Consider the following 26,470-nt stretch of genomic DNA (forward strand, 5'->3'; position numbering starts at 1 on the left):
AAACCCCAAACAAACAATGTTCTCCTGTCAGCCGCTTTGACACAACACGAAGCAGACGTGGTGACACAAGGGAGGAAAAACGCCTTGAAAGTGAATATCCAAAGTGCCAAGCACCTCAAGATGGCGCTCCTCCAGGTGGCTTAGCGGTAAGGGAGCTCATTAAGGTCCAAACGGGGACAAGGCCTGCCGGGAATCCCACTGCGACACTTGGCCGCCTTGTTATTCGTCTTGAAAGGCTGCGAAAGACACAATTACCTTAAGTAATTGTTCTCAAAGACAGCCTGTTGTACTGCACTTCCTAATAACTATTACACCCTCATCCTTTTATTATAAGATGTAGTACGGAGATGCTTTGGTTAAATGTAATACCTTGGACAAAAATTCAACAAAATGTTGATTTCCTTTTTGGGGGGGGGTCTCAAAATTCTCAGAAACTCACAGATTTTTGCACGTGTGTATACAGTGGTACCTCTACTTACGAAATCAATTAGTTCTGTTATGAAATTTCTTAACTCGAAAATTTTGTAAGTCGAGACGCGTTTTCCATGTAAATGCCCTAATTCGTTTCAAGCCGCCCCAAAATTCAGACATAAATGTTTCTTAAAGCATAAAAATGCTTCAAAATATGTAACAAATGAATGTTATCATGTAAAAAACAACGAACAAAGAATAAAAATGATGGTCATTTCACTTTTAACTGCGTCCTCATCGTTTATTGCCCTTTGTCGTCCATGTTCTCTCTGAGAAGTGGTTTTTGCTTGGTGATGATGCTCGGTAATAGCCAATGGCAGAGCAGCTGTAAGTAAGTTGCATTGAGGAAACTCGGAGCTACGACTAGCAGACCATACTGTATTTTTACCTTTCGTATCTTGAAATTTATTTCGTAACAAGAGGCAATATTTTCCTGTTGAGGCATTTCGTAACTTGAAAATTTTGTATGAAGTGACAGTCGTAAGTTGAGGTACCACTGTGTTTTGGTGTAAATGTATTTTCGGAGTCTATCTGGAGAAAATGAAAAGAATTGAAAATGAATATGATGACTTAGTGATTTTGCTCATTTTTTTTATTGATTTAAAATTTATTAATTTATTGATAATGATTTATTCAAATCATCCGACCCTACACCAGTTGGCAGGAAGTCAGCCATGTTGATTTGAAGCCGCCATTTTGGAGCAAATGCCTTATAAGAGGTCTGGAAAGTAACCCAAAAAAAAAAAAAACCCAACAAAAAAATGAGCTCCTGCCACCAGTTTCACCAATCATGACATGAATTAATTTGGGCCTACATGTGATGTGGACATGACATTTGGAACAGAATGCATGAAAAAAAACTTTAGGACCCATAATTGAAACCGAGTAGTAAGTTGAAGCATCTATTTTGGGATTCATTCCAATAAATAAATACATAAAATGGGCATGAAAGCTGAAAAACGTAGCCCCCCCCCCCACTTCCCATCCCCCTAGACAGGAAAATTGGGTGGGTGTACACGTCTCTCATGAGAGGATGAACGAAAAAGCCTCAAGGGCTCATGTTTGAAATTCTACGGGAAGCTAAGCATTTTGATTTGAAGTTGACATTTTTTGGTGGATTCCAGGCCTTGTACTTTTGATGAGCTCTGACTCAGGAATTGGTTTAAATTAGCTCTCGTCGGAAGCAGATATCCTTGATGGGCCACGTGCAACGGTCAACCTTTTTTTGGAGTATCGATTGTTAAAACAGGCTTTTCTTTTGTGAAAAAAAAACCCAAAACAAAAACAATCTTACATTCAACAGCTTTTAACAATGTTCAACATTTGTGGTCAACCTTTATTTGGAGTGTCGATTGTTAAACCAGGCTTTTCTTTTGTGAAAAAAAAAACCCAAAACAAAAACAATCTTACATTCAACAGCTTTTAACAATGTTCAACATTTGTAAAGTTTACATTCCCAAATACTTCCTGTTTTCGTTCACGCGAATCAATTTCGCCCAGTGTCGCTTTTTGGGAACAATAGACTGACTTGAATCTCACATGTGCATTTTTTTTTTTGTGAGGTTTTTTTTTTTTTGTTTGTTTTACCGGAGGGGACACAGAGTAAAGATAAAGACCGCTAATGTTAGCCTCTGCCAACTGGTTTTGTAAGTCAAACAAACCACTGTACCGCTTCCTAACACTGATTGATGGCGATGGTCTTTGTGGGCCTCACGAAAGGGTATCAATCACAATTTTGAAACCACACCACGATGGCTTTGCGCTCGCCTTTCTGCTCTACGTTACCGTCACGTTTACAACAAACACAAGGACCAGGAGGAGGATCCAAGAATTGCTGGTATATAAAAAAAAAAAACATTTAGCAATCCAGATCAATAGATACGTACAAAACGCTTACGTCGGAGTGGAAATATGTACATTTAAAATAGAAATTGTTGCCGGCGATGTACTAAGAGTCCGCACGACCTCCTCATTGGCTGGGCGGAGGTGTCGTCCATAAACTTATACTTCTGATGATGAGCCACTCCTTTTGAGTGGCCGTCACTACGATACGCACGCACTCCACGTCAAAGCTGATCTTGTGGTCCACGTCCCGGACCTCAACGTTGCCGTTCTTAAACTCCCCCAAGGTGATATATGAAGAACACTGCTTTCCCTTCTTGGTGCCCACCAGTTTTTCGCCGACTTCCAGAGCTCCGCGGTGCAGGATGTCGTTCTGTCTGTCGTCGGAGCCCGTGGCGATCTTGATCCTGCTGATCTTGGCCGATTTGTTGAAGACCACCACGAAGAAGTCGCCGGTGGACGGCGGCTTGCCCCAGAAGTACTCGTCCACGGCGCTGTAGGCCTTGGCGGCATCGTAGCTCTCGAAGACATCGATGTTGGTGTAGAGCCGGGCCGGCGGGTTGTCGGGAATGTCCACCGCGTCTTCCTCGAAGTCGTCGTCCTTCAGCTTGTTCTCGGCGCCCCGGTAGGACGAGTAGTAGCCCATGTGTTGGAAGAGCGACGGCTTGAAGCGAATCACGTCCTTCTGGGCCAGCAGGCCGCGGAAGTGGATGAGCAGCCAGTCGCACGGCATCTCTTGGTAGAACATGAGCAGGAAGTGCGCCAGGCGCGGCAGGTCCCGCGCGTGGTACAGCTTCCCGATGTAGCCCAGCTTGGAGAACTCCAACATCACCCAGTAGGATCCCTCGCGGGAGGCGATCACCTTCTTCAGCGCCGTCAGGAAGTTACGAGCGCAGCGCACGTCGTCCTCCAGCATCATGTAGAAGTCGGAGAGGTTGGTGCAGAAGTTGAGCAGGAAGGCGTAGTCCACGTTCTGCTTGGAGCGGAAGCGCACCCGGTCCTCGGGGTCGTTGTAGTTTCTCTTCAGGCCGTCCAGGGACGGGTAGTACTCCTCGGGGGCCTGAATCACCAGCAGGCGGCCGGCGATGATGTGGTGCGAGAACTTGCGGCTGATTTCCCGCAGCAAGTTGTCACACCACAGCGAGTCAAAGTCGGCCAGGTGGACCACCACCACGATTTCATTCAGCTCCTCGTAGCTGGACTGGTCAAAGATGGACTTGATGGTCTCCAGGAGGTAGTTCCCGCGCTTCCTCTTCACCGACGACAGCCCGATGGTCAGGTACTCTGATGATGACAAAGAACAAGTTATGCTAATTGTGTATTGATGCTTTCACAGTGGAGATTTCTGACAAGTTGGACTCGTCAGACCACAGCACACTTCTCCATTTCGCGTCAATCCACCGCAGGTAAACCTGGTCCTTTTTTTTTCTTTTTTCTGAAGAGCTAGCTCAGACAGGAAGATAAATCCGGGCCTACACCAGACGACCAGTCGATGAACAACACATGCCAATCATGTTTTGATGTATTATGAAGCTTTCTGAAGAGCTAGACTGGACAGTAAGCTAAACGAACTTTTGATCATTTTATTTCATGAAAAAAAACATCGGTTGAGTCATGACACTTGAAATCCTGATGTGAAAATCTTTTTGGAAAACATTTGGACCTACTCTTGCGGTTGATTTTTTTCCTGAAGAGCTAGCTCAGACAGGAAGGTAAATCTGGGCCGACACCAGACGACCAGTTGATGAACAACACATGCCAATCATGTTTTGATGTATTATGAAGATTTCTGAAGAGCTCGACTGGACAGTAAGCTAAACGAACTTTTGAACATTTTATTTCATGAAAAAAAAAATCGGTTGTGTCATGACACTTGACTTGAAATCCTGATGTGAAAATGTTTTTGGAAAACATTTGGACCTACTCTTGCGGTTGAGTGGCGTCCCAGCCAGATAGCGGTATGTGACGTTGATGGATCCCGAAAAGTTACTAAGGTCTCGGAAGGTGTGCACGTATCGCTCTGCACTCGGGGGGTGGGCCGACGTCTCCCGAAGCTGCCTCTTATCTTCTTCCTGGAAGACAAGGTGGAGCATTCGACGCTATCAAACAGCCACACACACGCACACACACACACACACACATCCATAGAGGGTAATACTGGAATTACGAACCATCACATATCCGTCTTCAATGTAAAGGTTGAGGAAGAGGAGGAATGTGACGAGGAAGCCGAGGAAGGGGATGGCCGAGCGCTTCCTCAGACACCTCATCTTGTCCAGGGACTTCCAAAGCAGCCTCATGGTCAGCTCACCTGCGACAAATGTTGGAAACAAAGGGCCCACGCTATTCTTTCATCTGATCCACAGAGCATTTGGATTTTCAAGTGGCTTGTAATATTTGTTGCATGAATTGAGTCCTTTTTATCCCTAACATGAGGTTCATTAGAATGCATTTATTCTTTTCTCAAATTCATTTTTTCATGCATTTAGTTCCAGGGCTCGTTGGTCATTTTGGTCATATCATTAATTATTTGATTGGTTAGTTTGTTTAGTTGGTGAGTTAGTTCCCATTTGACTTAACAGTGTTATTTATTTACCCTGTTGATTAGTTTACTTGGTTATTTACTTGGTTGGTTTCCATGTTTGGTTGGTTGGTCACTTGGGTCATTAGTTGGTTTCTTGGCTAGCGAGTTGCCTCTCAAAATTCGGATAATTTTGTAACAATAAACAAAGATATTTTGTTTTTAACAAATGGACAATCATTTTTAGACTAATTGAACGATTTCCCATTTCCTGTTCATCAACAGCCTCCAGAATTATCACAATCATAACTTCTCTTTCCTGCCAATCAGTGGGCATGTCCTTTGGTGCACCCCATGAAGGAAACAACCCAACACACGGCTCCTGTGGATTATGCGGCTTATGTGCATAACTGCTGTCGCGTGGCGGCCGATGATGCCCAGGTGTTGCCATGGCAACCGTCTTCTTTCCTCCTACCCAGAAACCGAGCTGACTGACAAGACTGCACATCCCTCTTATATTCCTGGAACAGGGAGTAGCTATAAATTCCCAGGATGCATTAACCGTGTGTGTGTGTGTGTGTGCGTGTGTGTGTGTGTGTGTGTGTGTGCGCGCGTGCTTATGTGTGTGTGTGTTCACTTTAGTGGCAGCAATCCAGCCTGCCAAATGGACAAAAGTGTCTTTTAACGGTCGCAACATACCGGCGGTCACACCGGCTAGGATGTTGGTGTCGCCATTTTCTCAGAACACTGTGCACATCCAGCGTGTGTGTGCGTGCGTGCGTGTGCGTGCGCGCGTGCATGTTTCAAGTGGAGCACAAAGGCCACATCATCGCTTCTGAGCTCGGCATTCACAGCCATTGACGTTTCCACACTCCTGTCCATTGAATGTGAGGTGAGGGCTTGACCTTTAGTTGCACGGTTGGGTCTTAAGATTTCTTGGTTGCGTTATTACTATGTCACTTACTATTTGGTCCCTTGCTTTGCTCATTTGTTTGGCAAAGCGAAAGGCAATAGATCACTAACACCCCAAAGTACAAAAGCCACCATCTATGATGGTCTGGGGACCTGTTGGCTTGAGTAACTTACACATCTGTGAAGTCATCATTCATATTAAAAGGTACATGCAAGTTTTGAAAATGTATAGGGAGCCAGCGAAGGGATGCGAAAGTAGGAGATATGTGCTCCCTCTTACGAGTACCAGTCAAGAGGCGAGCAGCAGTATTTTGGACCAGCTGGAGACGCTTGATGGAGGATTGGCTGACTCCAAAGTAAAGTGCATTACAGTAATTCAGCTGAGATATATAGGCATATTTTTCTCAGCTTTCTGCCAGCGCCCGACACCCCCCCCCCCATCCCCCGTGTTGTTAAGCAGAGATGGCCTTGTGTCGCCCGTCTTTTTCTCAACTTTCAATTACCTGACTAAAATAAGCGGAATACTTGTATACCCCTGCTTGCAGGCTACCTTTGAATGCGTTGTCACACCCTGATACAGTGACAGTGACACACACACACACACACACACACACACACACACACACACACACACACACACACGCACACACAAGCGAAGCATGAAAAGGTGATCCGTGAGGAAGGCGAAGGACAATCTCAGCCTGCAGCTCGTCCGCAAAACAGCAACATCAACAAAATGGTCTTTCATTGGCTGCTTCTCTGTGGGAAACAACTCGACGAGTAAACATATCACAGTGACATCGTGCGATGCATTCCAGGGACACGCAGTCAAACATTAGTGACAACAATTCGAACCGGCAAGCCATGAAATTGTCAAACAAAAAGCGATTCACCCTTATGGCCCTTGAATGTCAAATAATACAAATAAAGATTTGTGCACATAAAACAAATTGTCTTCCTTTCGGATCATTGTAAAGACCCCTTCTCAGAAATAATTTCCGTAATTTTAAACATTTTTATGTGATTTACAGGTGATGCTAGGTGACATATGACAGGTTGGGTCGAACAATTCTGGTATTGGGCAGAGTCTGGGTTTTTAGGATCATGAAATTAAATCGCCCACTGAATCCAAAATAATTTGATAAACTCACATTTTTATGAAAAATCTACATCATGTAATTCTTTTTCAGGGATTTTTGCATGCATGCTACTTTTAACATCTATTTGAAAATCTGACGTTCCCCCATTTGAGAACCACTATGTTTGATAGTTTTGTTGGTTGGTTACTTTGTAGTTGGTTCCCTAATTGGTTCATAACTTCGTGAACTTGTTGGTGAGTTAATTTCTTGATTAGTTAGTTACTTCCTTGGTTGTTTGGTTCGCGAAAAATAAAGAACTATTCTTTTGATTAAACTTTACAATGAGCCATTTGGATCCGCCGCAGCACAGGAGTGCTGCTGAAGACAAGGGCGCGGAATTAAACGTCCGCGTGAAACGCTTGAAAGTCAAAGTCAAGCCGTGAAAAGTTGTCCGGCGGGAACACTTTGAACTGGAGCCACGCGACGGAGTCACTTTGGAAATCAAAAAGTCTCTCCGACACTTTTTCCGATTACATCATGTTTACGTTTCGATTCGGGCAATTTTGAAGAGCTTTGTTGGCACGCCAAGAGGAAACGGGCCAGGCGTTAATACAAACGGGCGGTTGCGGCGACGGCAATTCTCCCGCATTTCATCTTATCTGTTTTCCATTATTTCCCCCGGGGCCTCCTGCACCTCGCAGATACCCGCTTCCGGCGCCAATAATCAATTAAGCGGGCAGATTTGCTGGGCTTCAGCAGTCGCTTTGTGTCAGCACATCAGCTTTCCATGGATTTCTCCTCCTTGATGAGAGACGCCAGCGCTTTTTATTGATAAGAGAAAGGCGGCGCAGGCAGGGGAGGAATAATCAGCGCCTTTCATTACAGAACGGGTGTTTGGTTAATCACTGAAATTGGTCAAAGAGTCGAGCTTCTTACAGGACGACGCACAAAAGACGAAAGTCTCCGCACACTTGCCGAACATCAAGCGACGCTAATTAGCAGCCTGTGTACATCTAATCTAATCAGGTTCTTCTGTAATTCCACGGCAGTCCAATTTTCTAGTCGGGTCAGGTATGGGACTAGTCTGAGTCTAGTCTTGCTCAAGTCTGTCTCACAAACGAATATCGTCCAAGTCTGGAACCAGTCTGGACAACAATAGAGCCAGTCTAGGCCTAGTCCAGGTCTATTATGGTACTAGTCTAGGACCATCTTGGGGAATGCAGTAAAAGTCCGCAAGGGATCCTTTCTCCAGTGTCTTGAGAAAAAAAATAACAAAGCACTTAAAAGCACTTTAAGAGAGTCAAGGTCACGTCCTGGTCAAAAAAAAAAAAAAAAAAAAAATGTCTGCAGGCGGAAGGCAACATGACAAAGCTTTATCTCTTGCCGACACACTAGGAGAGGGATGGCGCCCGGCTGGCTTTTTACCAGGAAATGAACGCTGAAAGACACAATGAGACGGCACACTGACACCCCAGGCGGAGGGAACGCTAGCGAGCTCCTCCGGGTGACGATAGCCATAGAGACGGAAATTGGAACGACATGAGAAAGTGGGATCGGCGTCTCTGTCCCGGCTGGAAAGCAACGACAACAAAAGAGTCGAAAATGTCTTGTTAAATTGGCTTCGTTAAGTTTTCAAGTCGTTTGTGTTTTACTTTTTCTTTGCCACCCGATATGAATACTCGTGATGCCACATGATGATAACCACGAAACAGGACATCAGAGTTTGCGTGACATGGGAACGCGAGACATACAGGAGGTCTCTGTCCTGGCGGTTTGGTCCAACAAAAACTTGTAAGTGTAAAGTTTTTATGCTAATCGCATGGCACATCGAGACAAACAACAGACTGGCCACCAGCCGATGGCATGACACAATAAGGACTGGTTGCCCACGTCAGCATGGCAAGATCATGCAAAGTCCAAACAGGAAAGCCACAACCCAGCGTCGAACCCGGAAACCCGCAACGGTGAGGCAAAGGTGGTACCCATGGCCCCACGGCGCTGCCCCTGCTCAGTTCAACATGGCTAAAATATAAATAAAAGCCACCGACCACACTGACCGCAGTTAAACCGACTTCATTTAACAATAAAACCCATGGGGGCAATACCAATTACGGGCCTTGAACCCACAACCCTGAAATGAACAGAAGCAAGATGGCTTGTACGCTACCTCCATCAAGAAGAAGAAGAAGAAGAGGAAGATGAGCGGTGAAGCAAGGAGTAGACACTCGACTGCCTTTTCCCGGACGCGGCTGGACTGGCGGCACAATATCCAGCACATCTGCGCATGAATCTTTTCCCTCCTTCGGAAATCAAGCAAACCTGTTGTGATCATATTTAGCTCGCTTGTATCTTAAAGCTACTTTAACTTTTTTTTTTGTGGGCCATTCATTTACTTAAAAGTGAAGGTTGGGGGTCTGGTGGGGGGGGGGATATGTCACATAGTTGTCTTCACAACAAGGCGTTTATTGTGGGGCAGTCTTTGAAACATGGACACATTTCGGCATGTAGTCGATTGTAGGTCGTTTTATGAAGTCAATTAAAGAGACCATCAGGTGTCGAGTCGGTGTGAGGTACATCCGATGGAACAAAAACAATTTGGGGGGGAGAATGGGGGGAGCGGGCATTTAAATATGGACACAGGTCGTCACGTAAGAATTTGGGGGCATTTATTTACGCCACGAAGAGCGGATCAAGTCTCTTCGGTCTGAGGCACATTGGATGGAAAAGAGTCACATAGCCATCGACACAACAAGACATTTATTTGGGGCTCGGGGGGGTGTGGGGGGGGACATTTAAATATGTCCATCCATCAACATATGCTGGGTGCGGGATGTTTATTTACTCAAATCGAGAGGCTCGGGTCTCTCGTGGATCTGAGACGGATCAGGTAGAACAAATCATTTCTGTAGCTGCCTCCACAACAAAGGCCTTTAATAAATATGGAGACATTTCCTTCAGTGGAATTTTCAAGGCATTTATTTACTCTAGTCAAGAGACGATTAGGTTTTTATTAGGTCTGAGGCAGATTGGGTGCAACAAATAAGTCACCTATTTTGATCATGGACGCATCAGAGAATACCGGAATGCTAATAAACATGATGTCAAAATGTGCTTACTGTATTCGGGGCCAGGCCTTTGATATAAGGCTCGGCGCAATGTAGCGGCAGAATCTGACATCAAAGTCCAGGCTTGATCCTGTCTTTAAATGCCAACCTCCTAATAAAGGCAAGGCAGTTTTATTTGAGCGCATTTCATACAAGAGGCAACTCAATGCGCTTCACACAAGCAAAGACACAAACACGACAGTGAACAACATTCAAGAGCAAAGCAGAGAAAACCAAAGTAGCTTGTAAAAAGGACTAGAATGTACATACACATAATACATCACACAAATAAAAATCTTAATGTGGCGCTTTGCGTTCTACTTGACTCTGACATGTGACCACTCGACAACGTTGCGCTGGTCTATTTGCATTTACAAACCTCCTAAGGTTGGCTGTTTATTAGGGGGGAGGCATGGACACACAGTTTGGAGCGACCACGTGTCTGAGTCTACTGGAACATTCATCATGGAAATCGTATTTCCGGAATAAGATGTTTAATAAGGGGAGGGCTTTAAAATTGTACGTCACACAACATTGTGGGGTGGTCACATGTCAGTACGCTTATCGTCATGGAACGTGCCGTTTCCATAATACAGTGAAACTCCTCTACAACGGAACCTACATGGGCGAAAATACCCCCTAGTGTGAAAAAAATCTTCATGCATTAACACCATTCCCACTCTCCAAACCCCCCCCCCCCCAATAAACCGGAAAAAAAACCCTTTTACATTTTGTGGCTGACATTCTGCATTGAAAATATTTGTTCACATCTTTGTCCAACTCTGCCTGCTACATTCAGATGGCAACTGATTTAGATTTAAAACGCTTCTTTGTCTCTGCGCCGTGCCTGGCGACCAGTCCTGGGCGTAGCCCACCTCGTGTCCCAAGTCAGCTGATTTACATTTTTTGTGTGTTTGAGACGCAGCGAGAACGTGTGTGTGTGTGTGTGTGTGTGTGTGTGTGTGTGTGTGTGTGTGTGTGTTTGTTACATCTGAGATCAAATTTGCTACAGTGAAAAACCCCCTGTTGTGAAAATATTCTTGCTGCAAACATGATTTCATTGTAGAGCTCCCTAAGCTACCACGTCGCATCCTGTAAGGCTCGTTTTTATCACCTTGTGTTTGGAGGCGCGGCACAAATTTATCGTAGGCTCCGGCCCAACAGTGACACGATTACACTTTAATTAACGGGAGGTTGTTAATGCTCACTGACATTCACACTTAAAACCCTTGCACCAGGAACAACACTCTGCCAGATGAGCCCTCTTTCGAATCTGCCTCGCATAAATTCAATTCCTTTTTAAATCACCCAACACGACTCCACAAAGAGGTCGAAAAAGAACCGTAGCTGTTCTGTTTCCTCTGTCGTATTGACTCAGTTGGACGGAAGCCCTGGAAACTCAACTAACAGATAAGACCGCTGTGTCTATTGGGGGTGAGGTCTTTAATTTTTCCCATTATAGCGCACATTTATTTATTGAACCACAGTCAGGTGTCTGGTGTATATGAGAGCAAACCACCCTATTTAATTAATCTAAGGTGGGCATTTACTTGCTCACATATAGAGTGGACCAGAAGTCTATTGGGGGTAAGGCATTTATGTAATTAGCCAAAGCAAGCAACGGGACTCTACTTCCTCCTCGGTAACACCAGTAACAACACAAACCACATGTCTGAAGATTTGTAAAATAAATCCAAATAAAGTCTTATCAAGTCAATGGGGAATGGCAAGAGAGAAGGCGGAAGAGTTGTGGGCCGCTCAGAGGAGACGTTCTGCCGCCTCGGAGAAATAAATTAGGCTAAAGGGCAGACTTGAAGAATGTATCGAAAAACTAAATGTCCTTTTCACAGTTTAATGCCCAGTAGATGATCGCCAAAGGCTAACGCTATACATCGCAGTGACAAGCGCCGCTTCATCATGACCAGCACGGGGCTACCTTTGAGGCTTTAAATGCCACACTTGGACCAGACGAATGTCCGGACCAGCTTTATGTGAGCAAAGGACTTTGAATTAAATCTACAGTATTTATTTTGTTCGTTCTTTTAGTTTTTTTTTTTAGAGCTGTCATTTGTGCTGTTACTGGATTATCGTGGTGCCAGCAGGGAAACACGGCACAGTTGTTGGTTTTTTTTTTGTTTGTTTGTTTATTTTTGCATTTGTACGTCAGCCAGTGAGACAACAACAAGGCTGAACTGCCATTGTCGCTGCTCCTTTCAGGAGGTGCGGCCGACTGTCCATGCCGAAACTGAAGCAAGGTGAGAAAATGTTTCCAGGAGATGCTGTGTGAAAGGACGCCGGATGACATCAGTGCGTTCTCCCGGAACATTCCGCTCCGAGAGTCACGCGGCCGGTATGTGAGCCGGCTTAGAGCTGTTACGACGCAGATTTGCTTGTCTTTTTTTTTTTTTTTTTTTTTTTCGCGGGGGCTCCCGAATGTAGGGAGGGAAAAGAGGCTTAGCGTCTTGACTCTTTATCGCGACGCCACAATGATGGCCCGATGCCCAACAATGACTCAGAGCGCGGAAAATTGGCGGAACCGAGGCCGTCATTAGCTGGCAAATCCCGTCGGATCGCACGCAACGCCGACAATGGAGGACCGTGTTGGGACATTCATTGAAGGATGCGCCTGTCACGTCCAATGTGTGACTCTTGAAGTCACTTGGCGTCATTTTGTTAAGGGCTAATGTAACATATTTAGCTAGCGTGTTTCAATATTTGGGCCTGCCAAAGCGTTGCCTGTCAATCTATTCCATGTTGTAGTGACTCACTGTTTCATTTCTATGTGACGTCTTACGGCACAGGTGTCAAACTCAAGGCCTGGGGGGCCAGATTTGGCCCGCCACATCATTTTATATGGCCCGCGAAATCAGCCCAAACGTGTCAACTTCCATGATTCTTTCTAAAATGTCTACCAAAATTTTAAATTCTCATATGTAATAAATAAGAGATATATTACGAGCATTTTCTTGTGACCAAACCCCTCATGATAGTAACTTAAACAATAGTTGAATCAACAGTTATTCTTGACTTGTTTATAGCGTTTCAGTCACAACGGCCCTCCAAGTGAAACGGTTACTAAAATGCGGCCCGCGCCATAAATGAGTTTGACACCCCTGTCTTACGGGAAGGAGGTTTATTGTGACTGTAATGTATTTTAACTAACTACATAACAGTGTATGTATATTTATTTATATCATTACAAGGGTCATGGTCATTGGGCGGAGATTAGAAAGAAAATAATAGACAAGCACATCAAAGGTAACCCCGTTCAAGCAGCTTGATGTTCCTGTGACTGCAGTTGTACAATGTATTCCCAAAATTTAAGATCCACGGGACTGGGGCAAACGTCCCTCGAGTTGGAGGGGAAAAATCGATGGAAGAAATGGAGAATACGAATGCTGACAAAGAACCCAGAATAGCCTCCCCCAAAAATTAGGCATTTAAAAGTGGACTTCAAGGGAGACACCACTCTGGAAATAAAGAATCACAAGAGAAAACGCGAGGCTGGAATTTGTGAAACTTCATGTTGACAAAAGCACAACGCATCTGGCAAATGTCGTATGAACTTTTTGGCAAGGTATATGTCAGCATTAATACAGTATTTTTCAGATGAAAATGTATTTGTTCCTTTCTCCTATCAGTTTCCAATTGAACACATTTGATCGATTCACAGAACATCGTAGAATAAAAATGTTCGTAAAATATACTTTGACTTTTTTTAATTGTATTTTGTTTTCGATACACAGTGACCGTGACTTGTCATTACACTTGAATGGCAGTTTATCATGATAAAGTGTCCTTCTTTCAGCATCTTCTTAGGGTGAGTGAGTACTTTGACCTCATTTTTTTTGTTTGATTACAAAGTGATTAACTTGTCTTTGCTTGGAGGAGTAGCTTGGTGGGCTTGATTTGTTTTTGCATTACATAGACGCTCACAGCTCAAGGTGACTTTTCATTGAAAATGTTTAAGGAGGAAAAAAAAAGTGTCAAAACAGCATTCCATGAGTATCCGGGGGGTTACTCTAAGCTCTTCTCCCTCGCATCAAACATAGATGAGCTGGTTTTTATTTCAATTTCCGCCCGCCGGCGCGTGTCGTGCTGCAGTCGGAGCGTCCGTGTATACAAACCGCGAGCTTGTTGGACATACCTGCTTATTAAAACGTGTCTCATTAGAAGCACTGAGCAGCTATTTTGCAATCATTGTTTAATTTTTTTTAGCCGCCCTTTGTCCTCGTTACCATTCCGCCTTGCAAATGGTCGAAATAGAAAAGAGAGATCGTGAATATTCATTTTACAGTCCCCTCGGAAATGGTTGTGGAAATGAGCCCAAAGGTGGAGTCGTTTCAGCGTGACGGCTGCTGATGAATAATAAACAAAAGCTTGTTTGTTTGCTATAAAGAGGGAACCACAGCTCTCATTGACTTATTATGTTTTATACCTATTTACAAAATAAAACGGGACCTTCCGGTCCGACCACAATAATTTTCTCTCCCAAGTATGGCCATTACAAATTTGTATTAAGTGCGCAGGTGATGTTTTCTGACCTCAATGAACTGCACCAGGCGCAGAAGATGAAGCTGTCAACAAAAAGCTGGTTCTATCAAGGCAACGGAAATACATAAGAAACAAAAGCAGGAGTCACAACCTATCAAGATAAAACTGGTAACAGCACAAGCTGCATCTCTGAAAGGTAAAAAGTTGCAACATTGATTCAAAGGAAAGTCGATGAGCCATAAAAAAAAAAAAAAAAAACGGTTTGTTCTAACAAGCTAACAAAAACGGCACTCAAACGAGGTAAAAACCTATCAAATTAAAAGCACCAACTACAGCTCCAAGTCGACATTGTGTGAAAATACGCCCCAATAAAAAAATTTAAAAAAAGCAAAGATTTTTTTGCTCACAAAATGCTGCTCGTGTCAAATCCATGAGAATGAGAGCGAAATTGGAAGTAGCAACCTATCAAACTAAAACCAGTAACAACACAAATTTAATCTCCAAAGGTACAATTTGTTACTGTGGATCCAAATCAAAATATTTTGTACACAAAAATCTGTCTCTCCTAAACCAATGGATCGATGGAAAAAAAGAAATGTCAAATCCAATCAAATAAGCCAACAAAAGCATAAACCCAGCAAGATGAGAACAAAAACAGGAGTAGCAATCGATCAAAATAGAACAACTAACAGCATACGCTACATCTCCCAACATACAAGTAGTATACTACCCCCAAACCAACGTCCTTTGTTCACAAAAATATGTCGATTCAGCCTGCAAAAAGAGGGGAAAAAAAGAGAAGGAAAAAAAAACAATCAATTGAAAGCCCTTAAAAACACAAACTATATCTCCGTGTGCTCGATTTGTGAAAATATATCCAAATCAACGTTCTTTACTCACAAAAAGCTGCTCCTATCAAAACAATGAAAATGATAACAAAAACAGCAGTAGCAATCTGTCAAATGAGAATGACTCATTGCACAAGTTACATCTCCAAATGTGGAGTGAATGATTCCAAACAAAAGTCCTTTGCTCACAAAAAGCTGATTCAATCAAGCCAACAGTAATGGGAATCAAGCTTCATCATTTCTAAAAGCAAAAGGTACAATTTGTGAAAATAGACATCCAAATCTAAATTTTTGTTCCCAAAACGCTCGTCCCGTCAAGCCAAAGAGCATGAGAACAAAAACAGGAAGTAGCAGCCTTTAAAAACAAGTAACTGCAAAAATGACGCCACCGAAGATTTGTCAAATCAATTCCACATTAGTCATTTGCTGTCAAAAAGCAGAAATTAGAAATTTGTCAAACTGAAACCGCCACTGTTCAACATTGACACACACACAAAAAAAGAAAAATCCAGATCAAAATACTTGGTTCACAAAGATCTGCCCGACAGCAACTCGAGCTGAGAATCGAAAAAAAACAACGATGATGTTATTGAAAAACACAAAAAGCATTTGATCATCCATTTGTTCACAAAAAGCTCGTCCTGTAAGGGCAACAGCAATGGGAACAGAACAATTCAGAAATGTTTCTTCTTGCCTATTTTCTGAACTTGGGTGAGAGAGAGGCTCATAGGAAGGATTTTTCTGTTTTTGTCTGTAGTAGATACAGATGCAGAGAGGGTTGAAATGTATAAGAAAAAGAACGGAAAAAAAAGGTACTGCCCGTCTATCTTGTAAGAATCCAGTAAAAGCTGTTGTGCATTATTAATAACAGCAGAGTGGAAGAGAGGCGCACGCTTACCAAATCCTCCGGCAATCACAATGGACAGCACGGCAAAAACACACAAGGAACAACACACCAAAGTCCATACAGGAGCACGATGGGTGTGTGTGTGGGGGGGACCATTTGTTTTTTTCTCAAGCATGTATAATTTAGAGCCGTGAATGACGAATTTTCTCCCCTAATTCAGTTTATTTTCAAACTGCTGGAAACCACGTAAAGGCGACGTGGTGACGAGGCGACTCGAGTGCCGGTAGCGTCAGTGACGGGTGCTATTTCTATGTTTAACAACCCATACATAAGACACATTGTATTCTTGTTTGCCGGCGTGGTTAAACGCATGCTAGCTTAAACAATACAGTAGCACGCATGCTAGCTAGCGTATGTTTTTTAAAAAGGCAGCGGGAGCTAAACTGAGTTCGGGTGTACTTTAGTGAAGTATTCAACAATGTACTCAGATTATTTAATGTATTTATTTATTGTTATTTTTTTAATCAATCCTCATTAACAAGCTGGGCAAGTTCACAATCAGACACGGCCAGGTTCCCTCGCGTCATTGTCAAGAGTCAGTCTCGCCCCCCACGATTTTGAAGATGTAAGTTATGCTGTTACTACTTCCTGTTTTTTTTTTTGTTTTTTTTTGTTCTCATTATGGCTATCTGGATAGAACCAGCTTTTATGTGAAGAAAAGACTTTTAATTAAAATCTCGTGTGATTGGTGCGGTCCGTTGGGCTCGATCGGTTTGGGACTTTTGGCAAGAAAGTGCCAAAAAAAGACGATCGTTAGCTTCTCGCGCTAGCCGCCTTGTCACATGTGGTCTGTCGTATGCCGGCACGCTTTTTAAAGCCTCACTTTTGAGTCAGCGCCGCTGACATTTACAGACTTCAACAATGTGGCCTTCGGGGTTACGTTCCAAACATAAAGGTCTCACGTCGGGACTCCCGCAAGCTGGGTCGCAAGCTGTGAAAGCTATTTTGCCCAATGTTTGTGATTTATTTGCGAGGCTGAAATAAGCAAGGCGCTGAAAGGTGAACATGTGAAAAGGTCGCGCGGTACAAAGTGTTTGTCGTGTTTTGTCAGCCGCCTGCTGTTTCTCAGACTGCAGTCATCACGCCGGCCCCCCTTTGTTTTGATTCTAACTCATGTAGCCGACTGTAGGTCAGAAATAGGCCGTGATGCCATAAAAGTGCACAGCGTTCAGGTAGCATCACCTGAAATACATGTGAATTGTTGTGCGTTGCAGTCATGGAAATTGAAGTGAGTTGCATCGTGATTGAAGTATGTTAATTGGAGTGAACGGATCATATTATCAAGTGAATCGTATTAACAGTAAATCGTCGCAATAGAATTCTATAATACAACAGGAGCCAAATAGCTCCAATGACGAAACCATTTACATTAATCAGGATTTGATGCAAGACAATTAACCCCGATTCTGAGACGATGAGAAATCACTTTTTCCAACTATGATACGATTCATCCCCAATTCCGATTGGATTTGCTCTAATCGCCATTTGGCTCACTCCACTTCTGATGTGACGATTCACTCAAATAACGATGTTGTATGATTCATTCCAAATACAGTCCGATTCAGTCCAATTATGATACAATTCGCTCTATCATGATTTGATTGAATTCACTTCAATTCGGAAATGATTTTCAGTGGAAAGGCAATGGGCCATCCCGCTAAAAACCCATCGAAATGCTTCGGGTGGGAAAGTTCCCAAAACACTGATAAACACTCAATATGTGTATGAGAAACGTCGACATATACATTGATATCTTGATCCATAAACATACGACATGATTTACTCTGCTGGTCTCAAGTCGCTGGAGATGTCCCTCCGATTGTGGCTGGTGAGTGGCCGGATAAATTGAAAGTAAAGTATCCAGACACCAAACTCCATCGACTTGTGTCAGTCAAACTTTTAATCGAAGAAAGCGTCGGTGGGAGACTAACTTCGCACTGGAGTAAACCTCCCGGGAATCCTCGAGCCGGCGGCTTTTTGTCTTTGGCGTTGTCTCCGTGTCGCCGAGTTGCGGATGACTCGCCGTGCCCGCGGGGGAAGCTCAGAGGCCGAGACATGTCCTGACGGATCAACGGGATTTCACGTCTGGCCGGCGGAAGATTGTCAGCTCCAATTTCTTCAGGGAATTACGAGCGCGACAAGACACGGAGCGTCGGACTCAGCCCGGAACTACAACTTCCCCCACGTGCTCCGGCGTGAAAACGGACGGAAATGTCAGTCTTGATGTGAACGTGGGATAATTGCGCCGCCAGTGTGAGAGTACCATATGATACCGTACCGTTCACTCCAATGATGATGCAATATGGTACGAAGCATAGTAATTATTATCGTACGTTATTATAATTGGAATGCATGTTATCGTTATTGTTGTGAAGTGGATTTTAACCCAATAATCATATCGCCACATGAATCGTATGGACTTGGGAGTAGCATTAGCGTAAGGATGGCAAAAGTATGTTATGGTAGCGTAAGACTGAGATGTCACATCGTCCTTACTGATATCGCCGCATATCCCTCATATTAGTAACAATCCGTCCGTGCTCAGACAAGCGTGAAGACGAACAGACGCGAGGGTGATCCGCCTCGAAAGAGGACGCGAATGATGAAGGTGTCATTTTCGACCGAGGAGGATGCTGTGCCCAAAAGGTGTGACACGGCGCCGAGAGCACAGAGTGTTGACGTAGTGGTGCGAGGTCCGCTCGGACAGATGGCGACCGCTAATGAGAGTGTGGCGGCGAGGCAGGAGGATGACGGTGTGCTGCCGCTCATCCATTATACACCACAACAACCTTGTCAACAACAGGAATATTTTTTTTTCTTTCACTCAGAAAAAGACAAAGAAGTTCTTGAATAATGTCAAAAAAGAAAAACACGGTCGTAGAGTAATAGTGGCATCTGCGTTTAAGCTTATGCCGCATTGGGATGCACGGTGTGAAGTTCAACCACTGAACTGACCACCCTGTCAGCAGCAATTGTGAAAAACTCAGAATATCCCGCCTTTGCTGAGTTTTGTGTAAAAGGCAGGATCTCTGTGTTAAAGTACGTCTTAAGTCCATCCATCCATTTTCTGATTTGCTTTATCCTCACAAGGGTCGCAGGGGGTGCTGGAGCCTATCCCAGCCGTCTTCGGGAAGTAGGCGGGGGACACCCTGAACCGGTTGCCAGCCAATCGGAGGGCACACAGAGACGAACAAGACATCCGCGCTTGCACGCACACCTAGGGACAATTTGGAGTGTTCAATCAGCTTGCCATGCATTTTTTTTTGGAATGTGGGAGGAAACCGGAGTACCCGGAGAAAACCCACGCAGGCCCGAGGAGAACATGCAAACTCCACACAGAGAGGCCGGAGCTGGAATTGAACTCGGTACCTCTGCACTGTGAGGTTGACGCGCTAACCACCGGACCGCCTCGTCTTAAGTCCCTGATACACAAATCTGGAAGCAAAGTTATGAAGAGCAACACCCAACACAAAATTCTCCCATCCTGGTGCGTTCAAAGCATTAGGCGATTTGTCTGGTTTCCATGTGAAAGACAAAGGTGGATAATTTCTGGGTCTTCCTTTCCAGCTCGGATGAGACAGGATCGCCTCATTTAATAAAAAGAATTATTATTCTGTATAAAGAACACTGACATCGAATAACAGGGCAAATTGATTTTTTTTTTGGCTACTTGGGAGGCACTTGCAGTGACTGGACGTTTCCGTGTAATGATATTCCAAAATGCCAGCACGAGGGTGTCAAATTGCCGCGCTACCCTGTTGTCTTGAAAGCAGACACCTACACGTCTGACATTCCGCACACAAATCTCGCATTATCTGGGCAAAGGAAAATCCAAGCCGTGAATTCTATCGCCGGGAGACCCCATTAAATCCACAATCAATTAACAGATTCTTAACGAGCAATTTCAGGCCAAAATGTCACGATTGGATTATGCGCTAACGCTCCCTCAGGCTGGAAGGTAGAGCAAGAACCTCCTCCCGAGGTGTGAGGACGAAAGGGAAGGAATATTCCGGCTTTCTTGGCCCGCCTGGCGCTCCTTGACCTTGTCATCATTAGTGGCTTGACACGAATGCATAATTAATGGCAAACAAATGAGTTTATGCTAATATAGCGGGTGGAGGTGCACCCTTGCGGTCCAGGTTCAGATGGCAGGGACATGTACCGCAAGTGTGAGATGACTCACCGCTGCTGTCTGTCACATCAGAATTTGAAAAAGAAAAAAAAAATAGGATGAACAGATGTATTCTTACTTTGAAAAAAAAATGTTTGAAATTTGAGAATTGATAACGAATGTTCAAAATTAATAGGATCCTCAGTCAGGCATCGACAAGAATTTTTTTTTGCTTTGCCACATCCATCTTGCCTTGAAAAAAAAAGTTCAAAATCAATAGGATTCTTGCTCAGGAGTTTACACAACAAAAGTTTTTGTGGTGCCACATCCATCTTGGGTCGGGTACCGTTCAAAATCAATAGGATTCTTGCTCAGGCATCAACGTGACAACAATTTTTGTGTGCTCTATCGATCTTGGGTTGGAGAATGTTGACAACTAATTGAAACTTTGCTCATGTGTTGACTTGAGAACGTTTTTGCTGCGTTGCATCCATTGTGGCGAACATACAATTATTTATTTATTTTTTTAAAACAGCCCCTTTCTGCCACTTTAACAGATTTTCAAAAGAAAATTGGGCAATCATCGCAAAAGGGTGCATGAAATAAAGCTTCAAGAACCCACGCTTGAAATGGAACAGGAAGTCGGCCATTTTGGTTTGGATCAGCCATTTTGACCACATTTAGTCATCAGTGCCCCGTGGAAAGTTTTAGTTAGTTTAAAGTTTTAGGCGAGCCCACAGACTTCTGTGGTCAATTGCCAAATCAAAATAGGACGGATGAAAACGTCTCAAGGAGCCATGACCTAAATTAAACAAGAAGTCGGCCATTTCGTATTTTGACAAATTCTTTCGCGCGAATTTGGCCAAAGGGCCCCAATTGGAAGCGGACGGCAAAATTGAATAGCCATTTTGCATATTCCATCTAAAGTAGGCGGATTATGGTGTCAAGAGTTTGACGATGATTGATTCTTGAATCTTGACAAAGAAATTCCAAAGCTCGGTGGGAATTTGTGCTCCGTCTCCTCCCGTTTCCGACGACAGCTGACAGGCGGCAATGACATTTTTAGTCATTAACGGCATGCACTCACAGGAAACGAGCGCCGGTATGTCAATATCCCGCAGTGACAGCGACTCTGCACTGCGCCTCGCTATTGATCCGTCCCTATTATCATTATGGATTCCGGTGCAGATCAAAATGGCGCGTGTCTTTGTGTCAACGCTCAGAGCTAACGGGGGTGCGAAAGGACAAAGACTGCAAAGTGGCGACGCGTGTGGATTGGATTCCCGCAATATCAGGTACACCAGCTAATCAGATCTTTGTCATTAGTTCTCAAAATTAGGAGAAGAAGAGGCATGCAGTATTATGGAATGAATTTCTGAAGTCAGAAAGCAAATAGCTGCAGGGATGATACTGCTGATTATTTCAATAATCGATTCATCTGTTGATGATTTCTTTTCGATTAATTGATCAATTGGATAAAAAAACAACACATTTTTAAAAAATGTCCATCCCTTTATTCAAAAAAGGATATTACCGTATTTTCCGCACTATGAGGTGCTACGGAGTATAAGGCCCACCCTCAATGAATGGTCTATTTCAAAACTGTTTTCATATATAGGGTGCAGTGCATTATATAGAAGCTACAGTAGTGGATGCAGTTGCATTATGCATCCACTAAATGGAGCTACACTACAGGTAATACAATTCAGCTTTATTTACATCGAGCTTTCACAACCGCTGCAGCTATAGTTAAGCGCTTTACAGAACATGTAAAATACTACGTCCAAGAAATCAGAATACAGACTCAAATACAATGTGGATCGGGTTATAAGGCACACTATCGGCTTTTGAGAAAATCGAATGATTTTAAGTGCGCCTTATTGTGCGGAAAATACGGTATTTCAAATTGGCAGTGCTGAAAAGCGCACAAACAGGTTGCTGTTGATATAAGATATATCAAAATATCAATATAATTTAAATTGTTATGTAAGAGAAACGAAAAGGGCATTTAGCTTTCTATTAGGCCATGGACCAGCATACACAAACAGATGTATGCTATAAAATCTTATCAGCTAAAAATACTTGACCCTGTCACACGGCTGTCATCTCTTCAAGCCCCTAATTCTCCTGCGTTGGTGCTGCTCTGACATAGAATGGCCAAAGGGGAAAAAGATGATGGGCAGAGTGAAAGGAGCCCTTTTGACTAATGCAATCATAACACTTAGCGCTAGCCATCCAAACCCTTCGCAAGCTCCTTTTATCTGCCGGGCTGGAGGGCAGACAGCTCCATTTGGGATAGAATCTATTCCCCATCCCGCAAACGGTAATGGAGTCTCCGCTGATAAATGTGCCGACTCTGTTTTTTTTTTTTTTTTTTTTTTCACCGCGAGATTATCCAGGTATGTGATTGGTCGACAATGGTCACTCTCTAGTCACGTGACAAACGAGCCCGGCGGCCATTAATCATAGCGCGGCTTCATTTTGCCATGTAATTGCGGTGACTAATTGCGCTCCGACGGCAGCTGTTAGCAGATGGACCGAGTTGGGAATATGGCGCGAGCGTTCGTGATGTTGAGATTGCCGTGGAAAACGAGCACCTGGGCAGAAAATCGGTGCCATTTAATAACAACGTGTCATTCAGAACATTTTTGCATCACATTCAACCTGGGTCAAGTAATGTTCCAAATCAATAGAATTCTTGCTTGGGCACATCAACATTTTCGTTTTGGTGCCACATCCATCTTGTGTTGAGGAAGCTTCCAACTTCAACTTGCTCGGAAATAGAGAAGGAATTCACACAAGAACATTTTTTTTGCTGTGCCACATTCATCCTGACGATGTTCAAAATTAGTTGAGTTCTTGCTTTGGGATCAATATGGAGTTAGATTTAAAAAAAAAAAAAATCACGTTTTTGTTGTAGCACATTCACCTGAGGTTGAAGAAACTTCAAAATCAAGAGAATTCTTGCTGAAGCATCAAATATATTTTGTTGCTGTTGTGCCACGTCCATCTCACTTTACTCTTTCAATGCCAGCGATTAATAAGGAAACATTTTGAGTGATCTTTTGAGGCTCACGGACGGAATATTGTGTTTTGTGATGTTTTATGGAAACAAAGACAACCAAATGAAAGATTAGACTCTCTTATTTCAAAAATGCCGTTTCTACCTTTTTTCCATTTTTTCAAGTAATCGGCCATCAAACATGGGTTGGTTTCAACCAAATCAGCTAATTTCAACCAAACTTTTGGTCCAGATGCTCCTTTCTGAGTTCTGCAAAAAAAAAAAAAATCTTTTACTATTACTATAATGTATATACTATTAATACAAGAACAATTTTTGTTGTTGCGCTAGGTCACAGGTCAAGGCTCGGGGGCCAGATCTGGAACACGAACATTGTTTTGTTGTCCATCGGTGGTTGGAGAACGTTCAAAATCAATAGAATTCCCAAGTTAGAAAAGAAAATTCAATTTGACTTGTTAAACACAAAGTTGGGTGGACATTTTTTAAGAGTCCCAGCCCGAGTATGAAAAAAATTTCTTTTATGAAAATCATCTTGCATTACTGCATTACTCTAAACTGAAGTCGTCCGGCATCATTTCAGTCAAGCTAAGTTCACAAGGCGCTAAAAAGGGTTGCACACATTTCCATCTTTTTATAGGGCAGAGGACATTCATTACCGCGGGGCGAGGGGCTCCGTCAGGACCTAACGTTTGCCGTGGTGTAGCCACAAAATAATTATTGGTTGAGTAAAAGGTTAATTGCCAGACGGAAAGCGAGCTATTGTGATTTCATTGCGCCGTTAAACGTCAGGGTTGTGAAGTAGGCGTCAGTAATTTGCTCATTTGGCGCAGTGTAAATGAAAATGAAAAGAAAAAAAAAAGATTCCCAAATGAGCGCTCAAAGTTTGCAAAGCGTTGCTGAGACTTGCTGCGGAAAATGTCGCATCAGATTTTTGGTTGCCAAGTTTATCAGGAAGAGACCCAACATGGCATTTCAGAATCCAAAAGCCATTTTTAGAGTGATTTCTTGGGATCTTTTGAAAACCGATCCCGCAAAGTCATTTTCATTGGTGGGCATGTCTATCTTGAGCAGACCCACAAAAAAGTCTCAAGTAACCATGCCCAAAAAGTTACAGAATATTTTGCTTCGAAGCTGCCGTTTTAGGTTCATTTGTAGGGATCTACTCCCCGTGGAATTTTTAGGTAGTCCTGTCTGTCAACAAAACTTTGTCAAGCAACCAAAATTTTAGAGAAATCTGTCTTTTTTTCTCTCCCTCTCTGTAAAGCTACCATTGTACAGGGGGCTGGCCTCTTTGGATCCTTGCCCGCTAGAATTCTTTTAAAAGTCCGCTCCTTTTATAAAGCAAAATGAAATTTGGTAGTCATGTCTATCATGAGTAGACCCACAAAAAAAGTACCAAGAATTCATGCCCGAAAACAGTATTTTGGTTTGAAGCAGCCACATGAGTGTCCTTTTTTGGGATAACTTGGGCCTTGGAATATCATCCCCGAGATTTTGTCTAATTGCCACCAAATTTCAACCACATATACCAAAGACGCAGACAACGTAAAGCTGTGAAGCATTTGAGTTTTCACCATTGCATGTGCGAGGAATTTGGCGGTGACATTTGATCTCTTCCCATTGGTTTCGTAGTGCACCAGAGAAGTTTGGGAAAATTCACCCCCCAGAGCTTCATAAATTTCAGCAGTTCGGCAGCTAAGCGTACTTATCACGAGTCGACCCACAAACAAGCTTCGGAAACGCCTCTCCAAAAGCTTACGACTGCTCATGAACGGCATGCCTATCACATTTCATAGTCATAAGTGAAGCTGTTTGAAATCCGGTAACCAAAGCGATGAAAGGCTTTGCACTCTTCATCGACGACGAGCCGGTGGGTTGACCTGATCGTCCTGACCTTGGAGGCGTGGCAGAAAAGTGCGCGTCAACAACAACGTAATTACCTTGGCTCTTGATGGACGGAGCTGCCAGCTGGATGTTTGATAAACCGTAATGAGATGTCCCTGCATTCATTTCACGCAGGTTCACTCTGAAATGAGCCGATGGCGATGGCGCTAATAATTTATACAGCTTCCATTAGGCTGTTCTTCTGACAAGATGCTCCTCGGAACGCTCCCTTGACGGTCTGTTTCTCACTTGTTAATCTTTTGTAACTCAATGCTGCGACGCTACCCTCCTACCCCCATTCCCCCTGACCCCCACCTGCGAATGACTAATCGGGGAATCACAGCGAGTGGCAACAAATTGCGACGACTCAAAACACCTAATCTATATTGAAAAATGGCCGCCTATGGAGATCAATGTTTTTTTTTTTTCACCTCTCACTTACCGACTGTATTTACTTCCCTCTGATGCATTTGGAGGAGCCTGAGAGAAAATGAAGCCCACATGGCAGAGTATAAAGCCCACCGTAAAATGGCTTATAAGCGGACGTTCACAAGAAAATACACACCAGCACACCAGGCAATTGACTCGCGCACACACAACCGACTCCATTATCTGTAAAGGGCCACATATACTATAATTTTTTTTATTTATTTATTTTTTTTTTTATGAAGACACAAACAACGTGGCGATTGTCGAAGAAGAAGGGGATGAACCGGTCCGCTGTAGCTGTACTACAAATAATACCAGGAGAGGAAAATGGCAAAAAAAAAAAAAAAAAAAAGGATCGAAAGATGTGGATTTGAGAGGCACTTGGCATTACCCCAGCCGTGCATTTCGGAAAAAGAGAATCACCCCGCTGAGTTTTTTAGCCATAGGTACATACACACAGACAGTATTTGACATTTGAAATATAGCTAACGGTCAGTATGATGGTAAACCACACTATATAAATGAACTGTACGGGTATTGGCATTGCTCGGCTGCATGTTGCTTCTTATCTGATTTTTTATTTTTTTAATATCTGTGACTGTGTGACACTGTTCAGATGCCATCAAATTTAAAATTGCAGCAAAACTAGTGGCAAATGTTTGACCAGCAATGAAAACCGCTGCATTATGCCGTTGCAGCAGGCCTTCTCCATCAGCCTGCCGGAGCTCAGTCGAGGCAACAGTTTCAGCTAATGTTAGCATCAAATGTTGCGATGTGGTTTCGTTCGTCCGTGTGGTTTGGATGCGGCAACACTTTGAACCCTCGGTACTTGAAATCGCACCCGTT

At 43.5% G+C, this 26,470-nt stretch overlaps 1 protein-coding gene across 4 annotated transcripts in view; it reads right to left on the minus strand.

Moving 5' to 3' along the window:
• Positions 1-2,017: 2,017 nt before the first annotated feature.
• Positions 2,018-26,470, minus strand: part of mgat4c (mgat4 family member C) — a 70,624-nt gene continuing 46,171 nt past the window's right edge. For all 4 annotated transcript variants that reach the window (XM_019894857.1, XM_019894859.1, XM_019894860.1 and 1 more), the window contains 3 exons: positions 4,485-4,624; positions 4,238-4,385; positions 2,018-3,597 (listed from right to left, as the gene is read on the minus strand). In XM_019894857.1, the coding sequence (XP_019750416.1) occupies positions 2,441-3,597; positions 4,238-4,385; positions 4,485-4,624 (1,445 nt within the window). In that variant the 3' untranslated portion in view covers positions 2,018-2,440. The remainder of the gene's footprint in view (positions 3,598-4,237; positions 4,386-4,484; positions 4,625-26,470) is intronic.

This window comes from Hippocampus comes, unplaced genomic scaffold (assembly GCF_001891065.2).
Source record: "Hippocampus comes isolate QL1 unplaced genomic scaffold, H_comes_QL1_v1.1 scaffold319, whole genome shotgun sequence".
NCBI classification, from domain to species: domain Eukaryota; kingdom Metazoa; phylum Chordata; class Actinopteri; order Syngnathiformes; family Syngnathidae; genus Hippocampus; species Hippocampus comes.